This window comes from Manis javanica, chromosome 5, assembly GCF_040802235.1.
Source record: "Manis javanica isolate MJ-LG chromosome 5, MJ_LKY, whole genome shotgun sequence".
NCBI classification, from domain to species: Eukaryota; Metazoa; Chordata; class Mammalia; order Pholidota; family Manidae; genus Manis; species Manis javanica.
In genome coordinates this window covers 72,086,591-72,106,390 of record NC_133160.1, presented here as the reverse complement: position 1 = coordinate 72,106,390, position 19,800 = coordinate 72,086,591, and the positions used below count along the sequence as shown (strand labels likewise).

The window sequence follows — 19,800 nt, the reverse complement described above, 5'->3', positions numbered from 1 at the left end:
ATAGAGGTAATGTATTTTAGGTTGTTAAGGGCGATTTGTTGAATACTTACCAGGCCACAGTATTTGGCTTGTCTTTCTTTTCAAACAAGTCTGTTGGGCCTTGCTCAAATCTTCCACAGCTGGGTCCTATTCAAAGTCAGAATACGAATGACAATAACTATCTCTAATGCCACAGTAACTTTAAGAGATGCAGCATGCCTTTTTAACTATAAAAGGGGTCCATTCTGGTGCCAAATTACATAGAGGTACAGTTTTGGGGACAGAATAGAAATTGAATACACTAAGGTATTGGTTTGGGAAAATGAGCAGTATATAATCTAATATCTTTAATTTTATGTACAGGAATATAATGTATGTCAACTTTGTACATGAGATACATACAGTATTTAAACATTTTACTCAACAGATAAGAATTTACAATGCAACATAACTGACTAGAGGACCATCCACTTAATATATTTAGATTAGATCTGTACTTTAACAGGAAAAGAATTTAATAGTTTACAATCATAGAAACACTGACATTTAAAACAAGACTTTATAAAATAATTTATATATATCCTAGCATCTACAGAGAGGAATGATTTGCATTTGTGGATGTGTGCAATGAATGGCATATTTTAAATTTTTAGGTAATAAAATAATTTAGAAGCAGTTCATGCAGTGGTCAAAGCAAGGGATGGCAGCTCCTTCCAAATGTCCTCTATGTTTGACATCAGTGGGCCTCACACACTAGGTACCACTGGCGCACACTAGGGCAAGTGTCCTCCAGCAGTTACTTGTACAAACATCAAAGAACACAAGTTGATATCCTTCCTTCCACAGAACAGGTATAGGTCACAACTTCTCTCAGCTGTGGGAGTGCTCAGTTTATACTTAAAGGGATTTAATGTCTCTTCTGGAGTTTTACGTCACATCATTCCGTACAAGGAAACTAACAGAACTTTCTGGTTTTCACGACTTTACTCTGATACTTCACAGAGTGCCCCCCATGTCCTATGACATAAACATCCAGTAGGTAAGATTTTCCAGGCTGAAGACCTTTAATTGTTTCTGTGGTTACTGCTTTCTGCAGGTTTTGACTGTGGAAATATTTACAGAGGACCTTTTCCGATTTCTTCCTTGTCTCCGGTCCTAGGCACTGGTTTTGTTCTCTCTTCTTCTGGTCTTCATTGTAGTTTTCAGCCACTTCCTTTTTGTAGATGCAGAACTTGTTCCTTTCCTGCGTTCCCAGCCAAGCCACGGTGGCCGAATAGCAGGTGCGGAGCTTGTCAAAGGCTTTGATCCTCGTGTCTTCGGGGAGGGCGGGAAATGACTGCTTGCTGGGCCTTGTGGCAGCTAGTATTTTCAACATGGAGGCCCCTTTCTTGTTTCCTTTCAGTCGGATGAGATACTTTGCCTTAGGTTTCCCTCTCAGCTGAAACTGCCGGATGCCTTCCACATTCTGGGACAGAAGAAGTTTCCCATCTCTTCTGACTTGGATTTGGACGGCGTCCAGACAGGAGTGAATGAAGAAGGTGACTTTCTGGTGAGAAGAAACTGGAGCAAATCGTAAAAACTTTGCTCCCTTCCTCTTAATGAATACATCCGCAACTTTCCCATCTTTGAGCTCCAGCATCTTCTGCTTGGCCTCCTGCTTGGTCCTGGCGAAGGTGCCCACGTAGGCGGTGCTCGTGTTGCTACGGCTGTTGACCACGAAGACGTCGAAATAGAACTGTGTGTCTGGTTTCAGGTCCGACACTGTGAAGATGTTCTTGTTTCCTATGCAGATCTGCTGGATGTCCACCTTGGGCCTGGCGTACACATGGCGCCCCAGTTTGGGAGGAGGCTTTGCCAGGAAGCTGCGTTCTTTCCCTGAAGTATCCGAAGCAAACCCAAAGTGGGCAAAGTCGAAGGGGCTGAAGTCCATACCAGGTTTGGGTGCCATCATAAAAGCATCATCTGCACTCAGCTTTGCTTCTACAGCACAAAGGCTTTTGAAATTGTGCTCTTTGTTGATGACCACACAGTACTGAATGGGCTGCTTCAGTAGAGAGGCTGTGGGGCTCGGTTTCCAGGCCAGCGTGACTGTGGTGCGCCCCAGGGACGTCACATCTACTCTTGGGTCGTAAGGCAATTCCGGGTAGGGCTGATCAGACTCGGGAGTTGTGGTGGCATAGACTTTGAAATGTGTGTCTTTCTCTGTTGAAAGAAGTTCCAACTGGTAGAGACCAGATGGCGAACTAGAAGATATAAAATACTCCACATCATTGCCTTTGTAGGAGAATAACTCGGTGCCTGCCTCATTAATGACCTGCTGCTTCTGCTCCTCCAGAGGTTCGGGGTCACCTAGAAGATAGAGAAACACAGGCCACACGTCAGGGATACACTGCAGCTTCCCAACCTTATGTTTTTAAGACTATCTGATTTTTTCTCCATCATAAAAATAATACATCCCCAGTAGAAAAATGGGAAATAGAGAAAAAAAACAAGATTAAAAGTTCTTCTATTAATTTGTGATTCTGAAGCAGTGCTTTATTCATATTTTGATTTATTTCCATCGTTTTCTCTTTTGCATATTTTATACAATTGATATTGTTTTCATTTTTCTCTGTAACTTAGTCACATTTATTCTCATGCATATGTTCCTATACAAATGTTCATTGTTGAATCCCGTTTCCTTCATTAATGTTATGATTACATTAATATTACATCATAAAAATAATACTATTGGTCAATTTTTAACCATTTTAACAATGCTCTTATATATGTGTAAGGCTTTTCTGAATTTAAGTTTAAATAATTTCTTCAGGATAGACTCTAATTAGTGGGTTTTTATGTCAAAGACTAAACTTTCCAGAGATGTCAATCTGCTCTACCTACTGTCAATCTGTTTACCAAAAGGCTTCTATCTAGTTGCATTTTGATGGCCAGCCATATCTCTAATTTCATTTTTGTTACTAGGACTAGATAATCTCATTAAAATATAGAATATAAAGCACCAGTGAGAGTACCCAATTTTCAATGTATTGAACACATGCCCAGGAATAATGTGGGGAAGCTATTGCAACCAAACTACTTTTTCCATCTTTTTTTATTGTTATCATCATACAAAGAAACTCATCACACAAATACCAGTGTGTAGATGAGTTTACAAGGCTGGTGAAGGTGAGGTAGCCAGAGTGGGAATGAACCTTCCAACTTATCACTGCAGGTGAAAGTAAGGTCTGCAGAATTTCTATTCCCAAACCTGGGATTAACAGTCATACAGCTGTTCATTCTCTCTATCTCAGTCTCATTATTCTCTACCTGTACGGCCCACAGTCCCTCACCACTGTAAGTGGAGTGGCTTGCTAACATCCTTTGCACAGCACTGATCATCAAGCCTTCACCTTTCAGCTATGATGTCTTTGCCCCTTCAAGGGAGCATCTCTTCAGGGCCTCATACAGACCCTTTATTTTCTTATATCTTGGTATTTGCTTTCCACCATCTGCATCTTCTTTAAATGACTAACCCACCCTTTCTACTGACATTCTTCACATCCTGGACTTTCATTGGCCCACCCTTTATTCCCCAGAGATCTTGGCTGTATATTAGAATCGTCTGAGGGGATCTCTTAAGTGTCCCAGTGTCCAGACAACCCCTCAGGGCAATTAAATTAGAACCTCTGACAGCAGGATCCAGGCATCACTAGTTTTCAAAGCCTCCAGTGCTGATTCCAATGGTTGGACATGATTGCAAACCATAGCCAGAGAAGGTAGTCCAAACTTCTCCCCTTTTCCTCACTCCTTCAGTGCCTGCACCTGCATCCCTTAAGCTTTTATTTTACCAAGATGACCCTCATCTTATGTCATCTCCCATTTCCTGCACCATCACACAGTCTCCAGCCTCACCTATGCATCCATGCTGTTTTTTTCTTACAAAAAAGGCTGTATGTTTCATAAACCTTTTAGCTGTCCATTCAGAGGTCTGGGGCCAGGTGCTGCTTACCTGAGCCTTCGCCGCTTGCCTCCTCTGGCAGCTCCTGGAGACTCAGCTTCCACTCTAACGGCGCGTCACAGGGAGTCACTGTGACTGATAACGGAGTATTGTCTTCTTCCACCACAAAGAAATACCTGTGGGAAAGTGGACCAGTTCACACTGAGGTAATTCATTTCAACACTTAATAATCAAGACCTACTTGAAACATTTCTGGTTTAATTTTTACTCACTTAACGGAGAATAAAACTTGCTATTTGACAGAAATCCTGATACTTTCAGAATTAGTTGTGGAAATACAATAGCCAAAGCTTCTGCAACCGGGTTTACCACCACATTGTAAAATAATAAAAAGATGTTAAAACCAAAAGTATTTTGAGTTGCAAATCAACACTGACCTGTTTTGGGGTGTTATTTAACACAGGCCCTGCCATTGCAAAGTAAGTCACAGACAAGAGAATTTCCAAATCTGTTGTCCTGCTGATGGTGTTTTCCATAAACTTGGCGATAAATTTCTAAGCTACCTTGCGGGCACTCTGACATAGTCACTAACTATTTCAGGAGATCATTTTCACAGTGGGATAGCTCTAAAATGCATGCTGGTATCTGGCAAAATACACTTTATTCACATGTTTGCATTAGTAACTTTCATTCACAGCTTTACTATTTCATATTTTTTAATAGAGGCCTCTAATTACCATTTAAGAAGTATTTTTAAAAAGTAACGGTCATGTGTCAGTGGAAAGACACCTTTCTCTATCACTAAGAATTTCTGTTGAATTAAATAAACTAAGGATTTTAAAACATTAAAAAATGTCAAAATATTCTGCTCTACACTTTCTTTTCAGATTTCTTTTATGATGCCTGAACTTTCAAGAAAAATTAAATTACTGCCTAACTATAATAATGTTATATATTCTTACTCTGAATAACTTAGTTAATTTCATTTAATTATCTTTCAAAGCCTATAATCTTATAAATGAGGAAAGAGTGTTTTTAGTTCTGGCAAGCTCAGAGATGATTGCTGGTTCCATGGCAAAGAATCATCAAGGCTTCCCTTCTGTAGATTGTACCTCCTGGGTATCTGTTTCCTCTCTATTCTCTCCATATCCTCTACCAGCACCTTCTCCAGGCTGTCCACCATTGCCTCTACCCCATCAGTCTTCTCTGTGGCTACTTCTCACCTCCTAGTCTCTAACCATGCTGTGAAGCAGGGGCCTGCACGTGGACATCTCATTTCTACCTATGCTCATTCCTGTGTTATCTTACCTAGACTCCTGGTTTTAACCTTCTACATGTTAGCAACTCCCAAACCATCTGCCTGAACTCTTGCCTAAATTCTAGATACAACTATCTTCTTGCCATCTTTACATACCATGGAGAAATTCGGACTTAAGATTAAGTGAAACTTCTGATTCTCCCTCTAAAATCAGCTTCTCTTGAAGTCCAATCTCCTCTCAGTAAATGACAACTCCAGCCTTCCACTTACTCAGGACAAACATTTAGAGTCATTTTTTACTTTTTCTTTCTCTTCCACTTTATCTACATTAGATCAGCAATCGTTTTTGCTCCATCTTTACAACATATATGGAAACCTTCACTTTGTTCCACTTTCCTTGTTACCACCTGATGCAAGCACCATTATTTCTTGCTTGACCATTGCAAGAGCCTTCCAACTGGTCTCCCTCTTTCCTCTTTGCCCTGCTTAGCTTGTTTACCTCCTTCTAGGCAGAGTTGTCCTTGTATTCCTAAATCAGAACACACCACTCCCCCTTCAACCCCTCCAAGAGCTTCTAGTTTCATTCAGAGTAAAAAGCATAGAACTCACAATGACTGACAAGTCCCTTCTTGTTTGTGTCTCCAACAGCTCCCTTCCTCCTTTTTGCAGCTCTTAACTATCTTTGGAACATATATGGTACACTCTGGCCTCAGGGCCTCTGCATTTGCTGCTCCTCTGAGATATTCATCTTCTGGCTATTGACCTTGCTTGCTCAGTCACCTCAACCAGGTATCTAGCAAGCACCATCTTGCCACAGACCTACCCTGATCTCTCATGTGCAATATCACCTTCCTACCCATGAAGTTCTCTTCTACTCTTCTTAATTTGTCTTCAAAGTATTTACAACTGCCTGAAGTATTATGTATTTCTTTGCTTAGTTTTTTATTTTTCCATCTCCTACAACTAGAATGAAAGCTGTAAGAGGGCAGGACATTTGGTTCATTGATGAAGACTTAGAGAGCAAAATAATTCTTAATAAATCTTTGTTGAATGAACTAACAAGTAGATTTACACTTCAGCTTTTGGGGAAAGGTCCTTAATTGTTCACAGACTCTAAAACTTCCTCAGTGGTGGGGCCCCTCCAACCTCAACAGCCTCTTACCACATCACTATCACTTTTGCTTTCTGTGCTGAAACCACATGGGGCTCCCTTAGTTTCCCACTCCACCCTGTCTTAGAGCCTTGGGATGATTCTTTCCTCTGCCTGAAATATACCCCTTTGCCTTTACTCATTCTTCAGCATCACTTCTTCAGGGATGTCTTTGCTGACTTCTAATTCGGGATCAGACTTTCTTGTACACTCTGTTCTATAGTTTTCACTTGGACACTTAACTAAAATTTGTAATTCAGTGTTCATTTTCCATGTCATTGTATTCACAGCATTTAGCACAGACTTTGTATATAGTAGGTACTTGAGATGCATTTTTGAATGCATTAATAACTAAATTAATGAATAAAACCCAAGAATCTTAGCACCAACTTATTGTTCTAGTCTGAGGATGCTCATACCCAGAGTCTGTTTCTAGCTGAAAATACAGAATCTGAATTGAAATATAAACACTTTTTCTCTCTCATGAAAGATGAATTAGGGGATGGAGGCCAGTGGGACAACAAATAAAGTGAAGACTCTATAAAAACAAAACTAATTTGTTAACAAAATAGTAGAGTAGGACAATCATACACATAATCAGATGATTGAAGTATTTACTATATGGAAAGTTTTATGTACCATGAACATCCCTAAAGACAGGTAGGTGTCAGATGGTTTAATTTTCACTTCAGTCTACTTTTTGGAGGGTAGAATTTTTTTCCTTTGGCCAGATTTCATGGGAGATATAAAACACATAAACACAACTGAACCCCTCTATATACAAAGAAATAGGTAAACAGAAGAATTCATTTGACATCATAAAAGTAAAATATGCTCAAAACTTGTTTTTGTCTGTAGTTTTTATGTGGGTAGCAGAGCTAACTGTTGCTGAAGGAGAAATCAATGTGCCAGTTCATCTATTACCTTCTGTTCTCATTTCAAACAAGAAAGTAGCTTATTTCCCCAAGTAAGCAAATGTGTCTTAGGAACTTAAATCCAGGCCATAGATAACCATAACAAATAAAACAATGCTTACACTCCACAAGGTAATCATTATACACAGAAAACAGCAGGAAGTCCCTTAGAATCAACGTTTTCATATGGAAGCACTTAGGATTAGGGCTAAAAGATAATTTGGATAAACTTAAACAATTTGACAACTATTCGTTGTCTACCATGCACAGAGCACTCATGGAAGAGAGTGGCAATCAGAGATGACAGGGCATGATCTGTGTGGTCCAGGTATTTGTGGGCTAGTGAAAGAAACAGAAATGTAATGAATAATGAAGAAACATGGTCCCAAATTAGAATGCCAAAGCTAAGGAATAAACATTCCATGAACCACTTAGCCTTTGGAATTTATGTATAAACTTAAGAATATTTAATGAACTTGTTGTCTTTTGCTGTTTGTTTGCTTCTGCTAAACTTTATCTGGAATTTCATCTTTAGTTATAATATCAACAATGTCTGTGAGTCTCCCAGTGCATATTTTACCCCTAGAAATGATGTTTCTGTGGTGGCTGCAGTTCTTAACTAGTGTAAGTAAATAGTCCATTCACTGTAGGTATCAAAGCTTCCAATCATTATTTGTGGGGGAAAAAAGACAAATAGAAAGAACAAATAAATGAAAGAAATAAAGACAGGGACAGACAACACAAATGCTGACTGTATTAAAATGTCCTGTAGTAAAGACATGTTGGTTTAGGGGGAAAAAAATGTTGTGATTTTTAAGATAACTCTTAGAACCAAAACACATTTAATGTTTAAGATAGATCGAGGATAAACTCTTCATTTGGTTAAGTGATATAATCACACAATGTGGAATGCTGTCTTTAAAGAATACTGTGAAGACTGAAGTAATCTTTAATGAAAAATTTTGATTCATTCAAAAATTTCGAAAGACAAAATAACCTGAAAAGCAAAATGTGTTGAGCAAGAACTCAGCTAATATTTAAGTCTAATTTGAATTATCATGATGCCCTGATGCCCTTTCCTGTTTTCACAGACTGAGTCTCAGTAAGTCCTAGAACACAGAGTTCCTTCAATATAATCATACTTGCATTTTGTGCCTTCACTTTTATGGATGTCATTTAAAGATTCGTAACTATTTTATGTATTACTGACAAGTCAGTTCCTAACGTATTATATTTATTCAAATAATTTCACTGAGGCCGTGCCGAAATGACAGCCAAACAAGAGGTCATTTCACTCAAAATAGGAAACCTGATCACCTACTATCATTCAGATTGACCAGACAGTAATACAACTGGGCATTACATGGAAGAGAAGCACTACTTACCATTATTATTGTCAATCAAAAGTTAAGTGACAAGAGGAAAATGACCAATAATGAGATAACCTCAACTTTTGGAAGATGGATTAGTGGTAATATGAATAGTTTCATCCTTTGGAACATCAATTTGTACCAGGTTAAAAAGTGAAATTTCTTTTGCTATATAATTGTCCAAAGTTTAACTACAACTTCTATACTTACAAAAGTAAAAAGAGGTTTGCACATTGCTAAGTAAGTAATTTTAAATATAATTAGTTTATATGATATGAGTGTGTGTGTGATTTTTAAAGGTTGAAATATTTAGAAGGATTATGTGAACCCAATTTGTCAATGTTGGAGTAAAGGTACATGAACAGAGTCTATTTTTATCATGGTTTTGATGTTCTCAGGATCTGGTCATGTTGGTCAAGAAAATATTATTCTTAAGACAGTGTAAACCTTTGAAGAATCATATGCATACAATTAATTTAATTTTTTAAGCTATTTGGGTTATTTTTTAATTGAAGTATAATTGACATATACCATTTTATTGTTTTCAGGTATATAACATAATGATTCTGCATATGTATCCACTGCAAAATGATCACATAATAAGTTTACTTGCCCCGTCACCATATAAAGTAACATAATATGCAATACAATGTTAATGCCTACAGTCACTATGCTGTACAGTACATCCCATTGACATATATTTTACCTCTTCACACCTTTCTCCCATTTCACCCACCTCCAACCCTACCTCCTCTCTGGCAATAACCAGTCTTTTCTCTGCATCTATGAATTTGTTTTGTTTTTTATATTTTCTATACAGATGAAATGATATACTATTTATCTTTCTCTGCCTGACTTATTTCACTTATCATAATACCCTCTAGGTCCATCCATGCTGTAGCAAATGACAAGATTTTACTCTTTTTTATGGCTGAGTCATATTCCACTGTATTTATGTACCATTTCTTCTTTATCCATTCACCTATTGATGGACACTTATGGATGTTTGCATATCTTGGTTATTGTGAAAAATGCTGCAATGAACATGGAATGCATATATTTTTTTGAATTAGTGTTTTTGTTTTCTTCAGATAAACACCCAGAAGTAGAATAGCTGGATCATATGGTGATTCTCTTTTTAGTTTTTTGAGGAAATTCCACATTGTCTTCCATTGTGGCTGCACAATTTACATTCTGACCAACATTGCATTGGCATTCTCTTTTCTCCACATCTTTGCCTACACTTACTGCTTCTTTTCTTTATGTAAGGGCCATTACGACATGTTTGAGACAATCTGTGGTTCTAATTTTCATTTCCACGATGATTACTGATGTTGAGCAGTTTTCATGTACCTGTTGGCCATCAGTATATCTCTCTTGGAAAAATTTCCATTCACATCCTCTGCCCATATTTTCATTGGATTTTTTTTGCTATTGAGTTGTATTAGCACTTTATAGTTTCTGGATATCAACCCTTATTGGATATACAATTAACAATATATCTTCTCCCATTCAATAGTCTGCCTTTTTATTCTGTTGATGGTTCCCTTCACTGTGCATAAGCCTTTTAGACTGATGTAGAAACAGTTGCTTATTTTTGCTTTTGTTGTCATTGCCTTTGTAGTCAGATCTAAAAAATATCACCAAAAGAGATGTCAAAGAGCTTATAGAGTGTTTTCTTCTAGGAGTTTTATGGTTTCTAGGCATATATTCAAATCCTTAATCTATTTTTGAGTTGATTTTTTATGAATGACATAAGACAGTCCAGTTTCATTCTTTTGCATGTGGTTGTCCAGTTTTCCCAACACCATTTATTGAAGAGACTGACCATTCCCCATTGTATATTCTTGCCTCATTTGTGATCAATTAATTGACCATATGTACATGGGTTTATTTCTGGGATCTTTATTCTGTTTCATTGATCTATATGTCTCTTTTTATGATAGTATCATACTGTTTTGATTACTATACCTTTGTAGTACAATATAGTTTGAAATCAGGGAGCATGATGTCTCCAGCTATGTTCTTTCTCACGATTGTTTGGCTATTCAAGATCTTCTGTGGTTGCATAAAAATTTTAGGATTGTTCTTTTTCAGTGAAAAATAGGATTGAGATCTTGACAGAGATTATACAGAATCTATAGGTTGTTTTGGGTAATATGGACATTTAACAATATTAATTCTTGCAGTACATGATCACAGAATATCTTTCATTTGTGTCTTCAGTTTCTTTCATCAATGTCTTGTAGTTTACAGTGTCTAGGTCTATCACATTCTTGGCTTGATTTATTCCTAGGTATTTTATTCTTTTTGATGTAATTATAAATGGAATCATTTTCTTAATTTCTCTTTCTGATAATTCATTGTTACTATATAAAAACAAAAGAGATTTTTGTATACTGATTTTGTACCCAGAAACTTTAACAAATTCATTTAATAGTTCAAACAGTGTTTTTGGTGGAGTCTTTAAGGTTTTCTATATATAAAATCATGTTATCTTCAAATTGTGATAGTTTTTCCTTTTCCTTTACAACCTGGATGCTTTTTATTTCTTTTTCTTACCTAAATACTGTGACTATAACTTCCAATACTATGTTGAATAAAAGTGGAGAGTTAGTATCCTTGTCTTTTTCCTAATATTAGAGTAAAAGCTTTTAGCTTTCCACCATTGAATATGATGTTAGTTGTGCATTTTTCAAATATGGCCTTTGTTATGTTGAGATATGTTCCCTCTATAGCCACTTGGTTGAGAGTTTTTATCATAAGTGGATGTTAAATTTTGTCACATATTCTGCAATTTTTCAAATGCCTTTTCTGTATCTATTGAGATGATCATGATTTTCATCCTTCATTTTGTTAATGTATCTTTGTGTGGATCTTTTCAGGATGTTGAACCATCCTTGCATCCCTGGAGTAAATCTGACTTGATCATAATATATGATCTTTTTAATGTAGTGTTGCCTTCAGTTTACTAATACATTGTTGAGGATTTTTTCACCGATGTTACTCAGGGGTATTGGCCTGTGTGTGTCCCTATATCTGAGGCAAGTCTTTTGTAGCAGCATATAGATGGATTAAAAAAAATTCTTTTGATTGAAGAATTTAGTCTACTTACACTTAAAGTAATTATAGATAGATAGGTACTTACTGCTATTTTGTTAATTGCTTTCTGACTTTTTTGTAGTTTCTGTCTGTTCCTTTCTTCTCTTGCTCTCTTCCTTGTTGTTTGATGTCTATTTATATTATATTCCAGTCTCAATATACATATTTTATATATATTTGAATATTTTCCTGTTACTAATTAGTATCCTTTCTTTTCAGTTTAAAGAAGTCCCTTTAACATTTCTTATAAGACCATTTTAGTGGTCCTGAACTCCTGTAGTTTTTTGCTTATCTGGGAAGTCTCTATTTGAGTAGTTTTTGCTTATCTGGAAAGTCTTTAATTTTCTTCAATTATGAAATAAAATCTTGCCAAGTAGAGTATTCCTGGTTGGAAATTTTTTTGCTTTCAGCCATTGAATATATCATGCCACTTCCTTCTGGTATGCAAAGTTTCTGTTAAAAATACTGCTGATAGACTTATGGATGTATGTTTGCATGTAACTGTTTTTATCTTGCTCCTTCTAAGGTTTTCTTTTCCTCTTTAACTTTTGCATTTTAATTATAATGTGTCTTTGTGTGGATCTTTTCAGGTTCATGTAATTTTGAACTTTCTAGGCTTCCTGGATCTGTATGTCTGTTTCCTTCACCAGGTTAGGAAAGTTTTTAGCCTTTATTTCTTCAAATAAGTTTCCTGTCTTTTTTATCTCTCTTTCATTCAGGAACACCTATTATGCAAATGTTGTTCTGCTTGATGTTGTCCTATAGGTCCCTTAAGCTATCTTCACTTTTTAAAAATCTTTTTTTCTTTCTGCTATTCTGTTTAGGTGAGCTCCCTTGCCCTGTCTTCCAGGTTACTAATCCTGCTTTATCCAGTGTGCTGTTAAAACCCTCTGTTGTATTTTTCAGTTCAGTTATTGTATTCTTCAGCTCTGTGACTTGTTTTTGCTCTTTCATATATTTTCGTCTCTTTATTGAAGCCCTCTCTGTGTTCATCTCTTTTTCTCTGAATAGCAGTGAACACCTTTAAAATCATTACTTTGAACCCTTTGTCAGTTAATTACTTCTGTTTCATTAAAAAATTTTTTCTATGGTTTTATCTTATTCCTTCATTTGGAATTCATGTTTCCTCATTTTGCTTGATTCTCTGTGTTTGTTTTTGTGTATTAGGTGAAACTTCTACCTCACTCAGTCTCGAAGAAGAGGTAATAGGATCACTGGGGATGTGTTTAATCTGCGTCTGTGAAGTGCTGTGGGGGTGGTAGCCTAAGAAGAACTGTCCTCTGATTGCTGCAGTTCTGTGAGTCTCAGAAATGCAATCATGACCGTCCCCAGTCAGCAGAATCATGCATTCCAAGGCTGTCCCCTGTGTGGACTGCACACATCCACTGGCTTTGGTGGAGCTGCTGAGAAACACCAGGCCAGGGCCTCAGGAGAGCCCTGGGTTGGGTCAAGCCTACCTGCCAGGTTTGTAGGGTAGAGTTTCAAGAGAGAAAAGGGCCAGGGTAAGTCTGCCCACCAGGTTTAGCAGAACATAGCTGTAGAAGAGCACATGGGTAGGGCATGCAGCACTAGAAAGACAGATAGAAAGTACAAAAATGACACCTACCAGTGCCTCTGCCTCTGGAGAGTTCCAATAGACCCCTACCAGCCTATGATTTAAAATTAACAAATGAATCTCCTTTAAATATGGTCTAGGTGCTTTAAATTTGCTGTTTTTGTGCTGGATCCCAGGGTGAGTGAGTCTGTGAGCTCTCAGTTTAAGAGCAGACTCTTAATTTCCCACAGACCTTTAGGACTCCTGGAAATACACCCACTGACTTTCAAGATGTTTTCTCTAACATATTCTCTCTGGTACACATCCCAAGGATAGGGGTGCCTGATGTGGTCCTTGAATCCCTTGCTCCTCAGAACTATCAGAACTACGCTCTGTATTTGTGAGATCCATCCCACTTGTGGGTTGCCATGCTGAGGTGGAGTTTTTGGAGAGATTATGCCTCTGCCTTTCCTACCCGTCTCAGTGTGGCCTTTTTATCCTTTAAAAGGAGTTGTTCAATAAGTTTTGGGTCCTTTTCAGAGAATTGTTCTATATATAGCTATAAATTTGGTGTGTCTATGGGAGGCGTAAGTTCAGGGTCTTCTTATGCTGCCACCTTGAACCCTATTCTCAATTAATTTCAATTTAGTTGTGTAGAGTCCATCTTAAAATTTCTTACTATTCTGAAGATAAGGATATAATCATTCCAATATGTAAGAAATGCAAGGGTTGTCCTCTTGACCCCAAAAGAGATCATAATCAACAAGAATCAAACAGCCTCTATTTAGTGGTTAGAAGTTGTATTGCCATTTTCTTCTTACTATTTCTTACAGAGAAATAGGCAATTCTGTTAACAGCTTGATTGCAAACTATCTAAGTCTAAAAGGTTACTTTATTTCTTACAGGCATCCTTTAAGAGTTTATTATAAAGAAAGTATTGCAGGGAGAATACCTTTTAGGTGTGTCTCTAAAGAGATAACTGCTAATTTCAGCTCCATCTGGAATTACTGATGAATCATGGAAAAATGCCTTGTCCCGGATCTGCATCTGAAAAAGTTCTTCATCTCGTGTGGGTAACTTTTGGGTCCTAGAGCTCAGTGGTAATAGCAGCCACAGCAGACACCAGTGGAGAGGCATCATCCTGGGGTAACAGAAAAGATGGCTTACGTTAGTTGTGCAGCAGACACTTCGGCAAATTGCACTTTGTAAAGGGTTAACACTATTTTAGTTCTGACAAAAAGTTAAACCTGCATTATGTATTTTGGATACATGCACATAATCTTAAATCACATTTTGTTTTTTCAAAGTATTTCCTGTTTTTTCCCCCCAATATTTCATGGAGTTAATAATGAATTCACTAGAATTTTAGATATTAAAAAGATTTTGAAATGAAAGGATTCTTGGTCCATTAATTTCCCTGGTTATCCAGAGAGAAAATCCCCATTTTCAATAGCAGAAGTCAATATGGTCATTACAGAAATCTGAATACAAAAGTCTCAAAGCTTGAACTATAAGTTACAGAGACCTATTGGTCAGAATTATTATTCTTCTTGACACAATTTTTGTTATTCTTCTTTGAAATTTGACCAAGAATTATATGTGTAAATTATTATTATTCCCAAGATCATATTTTCATAAAATCAGATATTTTTATAGATTATAAAGTTGAAATTTCTGATAGGTTAAGCAATTTGTCCAGAATCACATGATGAGTTATTTACTGATGTCTAATTATTATAGATGTCCAGACTCCTCAACACAACATTTATATATAAGCCTTTACTTTATGAGAAAGTGGGTTTGGATTCCTACTCTCAGATCAAGTGAGCCATTGGAAAGCTGAATAGTTAAGTCATTTGTCATAACCACCAGCAGAGTTATATAATTACTACTCCAGCAGAGAATTTTTGTTGAGTTACATTTTGGCATTCATCACAGACTTTCATCAAAGATCTTATAATTATGGATCACTCTCTGCTGCACATTGCTGTAGGGGTGTTAAGGACACCATCTTCCACAAGTTTCATGGTTCCCACCAGGAAACCTCAGGCAAGTTCTTTTCATGTCAAGTGCTTGTGGAAGGCTTTGCTTCCTCTGAGGATTTGGTTCTTTTTTTCCTCATGGAAAAAACTATGTAAGGAGTTGTTTTCCCTTATCTCTTTGACAACATATATCAGGAAACTCAAGCATTAGAGAAATACAGTGTTTTTACATTTAAAGTACTTTAGTGAGAAAGTGAAATGCAAATATTTGCAATAACTTGAAATTAAGTGAATGCCAGTTTTATTTCTAAAGAGCCATTACTATAGCTGAGATCACCTCTACTTAAACTATCATTTGACTTTAATTGAATGCTATCTCTTAGTGCTATGAGAAACAATCATACAACTAAAAATGTTTTTAAGCATATAAACTTTTCTTTTTTATGACAGTGTCAGAAGTAGGTTTCTCACAGTGAGCATTCTCAGAGTTCATTCAACTTCTTTTTTCCAAAACAATTTTTCCTACCATGTGTGTCTGCAGTTTTCCATACAAAATATCATCACTAATTGAGTGTTACTATGTGCAAAACACAGTGCTAAGTTATTAACTGCACTGTTGCACTTAGTCCTCATAACAACCTTATGAAGTAGGTACTACTCTTATAAAAAAGAATAAGCTTCTGTTTACATAAGCAGAGAAAGGATATAAATCCAGATGAATCTGATTACAGAGACCAAACTTTTCTCCTCTATATTATCTCTCAAGAAAGCCAACAATAATTTCTTATAAGAGACTCTTATTTCCCATCCTTATTTCTCAATTTTACTGTATTGGATGAAAACTTGACTGAGAGCTAAGAAACTTGACTTTTTTGTTTCAGCTCCTAACTGGATGTGTAATCTTAGGCAATTCACTTAACCACATTGAACCTCAATTTTCTGAAGGGTTTGGATAGATGATCTCTACACTCTGAAAATGAATGGTTCTGAGACTGAATACTGAACTCCTCTTTCCAACTAGCTAGCAGTTTAGAAATAAGACAAGGCCTCCTTAAGTTTCATTAAATAATCTGCCTCTCAGATATCCAGATGACTGTTAGGGTGAAATTCAAAGGAAGCTGAGGATGTAAGCAGAAGCTCACAGGAGGTACTAACAGCAGACAAGAGTTATATGTACAGAAGATGGCTGGATGGACCAAAATCAAGACAGTGAACCTATCTGAAACAGAGACATGGTGGGCTAAGCTGGATGGGACCTCCACCCATGACTCTTAGTCCTTCCTTTTCCTCTCTGATGTCCTTCCTCTTGAGCTAACAGAAACAGAAACTGTGAACAGAATTTGATATGCTGCCCCTGTTAAGAAATACTTATTATTTCAGCCTAATAAAACATAGTCCACTTGCTTTGTTGTAGCATTCCTGAAACTTGACCCAATCCAGTGCTCCTGAGAACAGATGATGCTAGACAATAAAGTATGTCTCTTTAGAAAAGGTTAGAATTTGACTTTCCATACTGATTAGGAAATTAAAGCAAACATGCCAGGGCAGCATTTGAGTATGAGATACTCAGGCATATTTGCCCTAGTTCCACTCAGGGGCAGCCTAGCCTCATGAATGCTCATGTTTGCCCATGAAGCCGTCACTTGCACAGGACCACTGCACAACAGAGTAGGATAAGCTGCCCAATGCTACAGGGTATTTGGGATATGTGGGCAGCCCCAGAGTTAGAGAACTAGCTAATTCTGATTGGTGGGAATTTTCCAAGCATCCTCAGCTGCTCCTGGGAAAAACTTTTTCCTTATTAAATCAATAATTGGAGATGAATTTTGAATTAATACAATATTAATAAATTTTATTGTCTACATACTGCACAGCAGGCACTCTTCTAAGTGCTTTATGTATATATTATCTCATGAAATGCTAGCCACAACCCTATGATGTAGGGTTTCAGAAAGGATCAAACTGAGGCTTAAATAGTTAAGATCATAGTGAATACAATATGATGTGAGAAATATGAACCATTTATCATGACTGTCTTTAAAAATATGGTATATATGATTATTATGTATTTCCCATATCAGCTATTTGGCAATTTAATATTTATTGAAGTGAACAATTTCAGATGATAGCTTATTCAGAGTAAGTATTGGGATACAATTCTCCAGGGGTCTCTGGGCTTGTTTTTGCTTATTTTGGGAGCAGAAGAATTGACTGCTTTGTGCTACAGATTGTCTTTTCAAGGATATCTGTGTAGTGAACAGCCTTGGAAGATAAAGCCTCTGGAGAAAAGAGAGAGCATGATAAAAGATCTGGGTTCCCTAAGCTCAGGACTCCAGTCTTGTAATAAACCTTGCTATATGGCTGGTGCCATCTGGCCTCTTTGCATCATCCTGTAGGAAAAGGGGGGTCAGGGAGCCAGTGGGAGGAAATGATGATGCTGTGGAGTCTGCTACTGCTCTGAGTAACAAAGTCCTCTGTCTCTGGCCCAGGAATCTTGTGCCATCTAGCACCAACGTAACTATGGAAGGCTAACTTGCTAGCTTGCAAGTAGGGTGAGATCTCACACTCTTCACAGTTCTTGACACTAAGTCATTATTTTACTGACTTACCTACTTTACTGCCTCAGGTAGATATTTTTATGTTGATTGCCACCAACAGGAAATAGATTTCCACTTTACTCTTTGTTTTCTTTACAAAAACTGTCATATTTTTGCAGCTAAAATGCTATCAGGTCATACTTTCTGTTTCTAACCATTTTAATTGCCACAGCAATTATGGACAAAACAGATACTTTTCAAAAGAGTGCTTTTTATTTTTATTTTCTCCTTTTTTTTGTATCTATATAAAAAGATGGCTGTTAGCTGAACCCATACTGGTGATTGTTTCATAATACATATAAATCAAACTGTCATGATGTATGCCTTAAACTCATATGGTGACGTATGTCAATTACTTTTCAATTAAACTGGAGAAAATTAGTATGATCCCAAAACATGGGCACTTTGTGTTCCATAGGATTATAATTTTCAAAAGCTATCTGATAACATTCATATATTGGTGAAGAAAAATGTGCTCAATTATTAGGGAAAGTTAACCATTTGTTCAATTTGATCAAGTTACAAGCAGAATTTTTGGTAATGAAATATATTTAAAAGAAGCATTGAATATAGCTAATCAAAAAACTATCATACAGACATTTGTGCATATTTTTATAGCTTATATTCACTGACTGAAATTTAAGATTTTACTTAGATATGGTTTAAAGGAATGTTTTAAGATTTTATAGATTTTCCCCTCCCAACAAAACTTTCTTTCTCAGATATTCAGCATAAGAATTAGTCACTTTTAATAAACAACTGAAAATACATTCCTCTTAAGAATAAGACTTAGGTAGGCTGGTCTGTAAGAACAGACTTTTCTTCTAAAATTACAAAAGTGCCCTCTAATGGCATAACTTTTCTCATTTCTTTTTGTTACTTCTAGATATCCAGAGCTTATTTTTAAACTAAGTAGCACTGCTCAGAATTTCAACATTATTTCTTTTGTCCCGGGCATCTCGTGGATAATCTAAGAAACGTCTCTGTACAGCAAGAAATCTTGCCATATCTCTCTACAATCAAATGTCCAGCAAGAGTAGAAAGTTGCTAGGATGATTACAGATATTTTTATTTTGTTAGGCAGATCTATCAACTTGGCTTCACAATTATTCACAGCCCAAGAAAACTAGGTGGTATTATCCTATTTACTGAGATTCACTTTGATGATTTCAATTGAAAACTTCTGATGAATCAGGTATAGAGATGCTAATCTAAAACTCTGATACTACTCATGTTGTCAAAGGCATTCATTCTATCTGGTACACATACCTTCAGATCCACCAAGAATTAAATGAGAAAAGAGAAATGACTTAATGATTTAATATCCTCAACGTTTAATCCAGATTATTAACAACCTAGATTATTGGTGATGTGAGATAGTTTTATCCTTTGGAATGCCAGTGTATCCTAGATTAAAAGAAGAAATTGTTTTTGAAATATAATTGTGCAGAGATTAACCGTGTGTTAATCAAAGTGTTAATCAAAAGTGTTCTATACTTACAGAGGTAGAAGTTTGGGCACTGAAAAGTAAATATCTTTAAATATAATTAATTTATATGACACACACATATTTAAGGTCAAACTATTTAGAGACATTGTATGAGTCAATTATTTTACATTAGAGTAAAGGTAAATGATCAGTAGATGAATGGATAAAGAAGATGTGGTACATATACACAGTGGAATACTATTCAGCCATAAGAAAGAAACAAATCCTACCATTTGCAACAACATGGATGGAGCTGGAGGACATTATGCTCAGTGAAATAAGCCAGGTGGAGAAAGAAAAGTTCCAAATGATTTCTCTCATTTGTAGAGTATAACAATGAAGCAAAACTGAAGGAACAAAATAGAAGCAGACTCAGAGACTCCAAGAAGGGACCAGTGGTTACCAAAAGGGAGGGGTGTGAGAGGGAGGGTCTGGAGGGAGGGAGAAGGGGACTGAGGGGTATTATGTTTAGTACACATGGTGTG

The 19,800-nt window shown here is 36.7% G+C and overlaps 1 protein-coding gene across 2 annotated transcripts in view; it reads right to left on the bottom strand.

The window, feature by feature from the left end:
• Positions 1-311: 311 nt before the first annotated feature.
• The window catches only part of NDNF (neuron derived neurotrophic factor), a 46,511-nt gene continuing 27,022 nt past the window's right edge, over positions 312-19,800 (bottom strand). For both annotated transcript variants that reach the window (XM_017676866.3, XM_017676865.3), the window contains exons 2-4: positions 14,200-14,388; positions 3,971-4,095; positions 312-2,328 (exon numbers count right to left, since the gene is read on the bottom strand). In XM_017676866.3, the coding sequence (XP_017532355.1) occupies positions 935-2,328; positions 3,971-4,095; positions 14,200-14,387 (1,707 nt within the window). In that variant the 5' untranslated portion in view covers position 14,388 and the 3' untranslated portion in view covers positions 312-934. The remainder of the gene's footprint in view (positions 2,329-3,970; positions 4,096-14,199; positions 14,389-19,800) is intronic.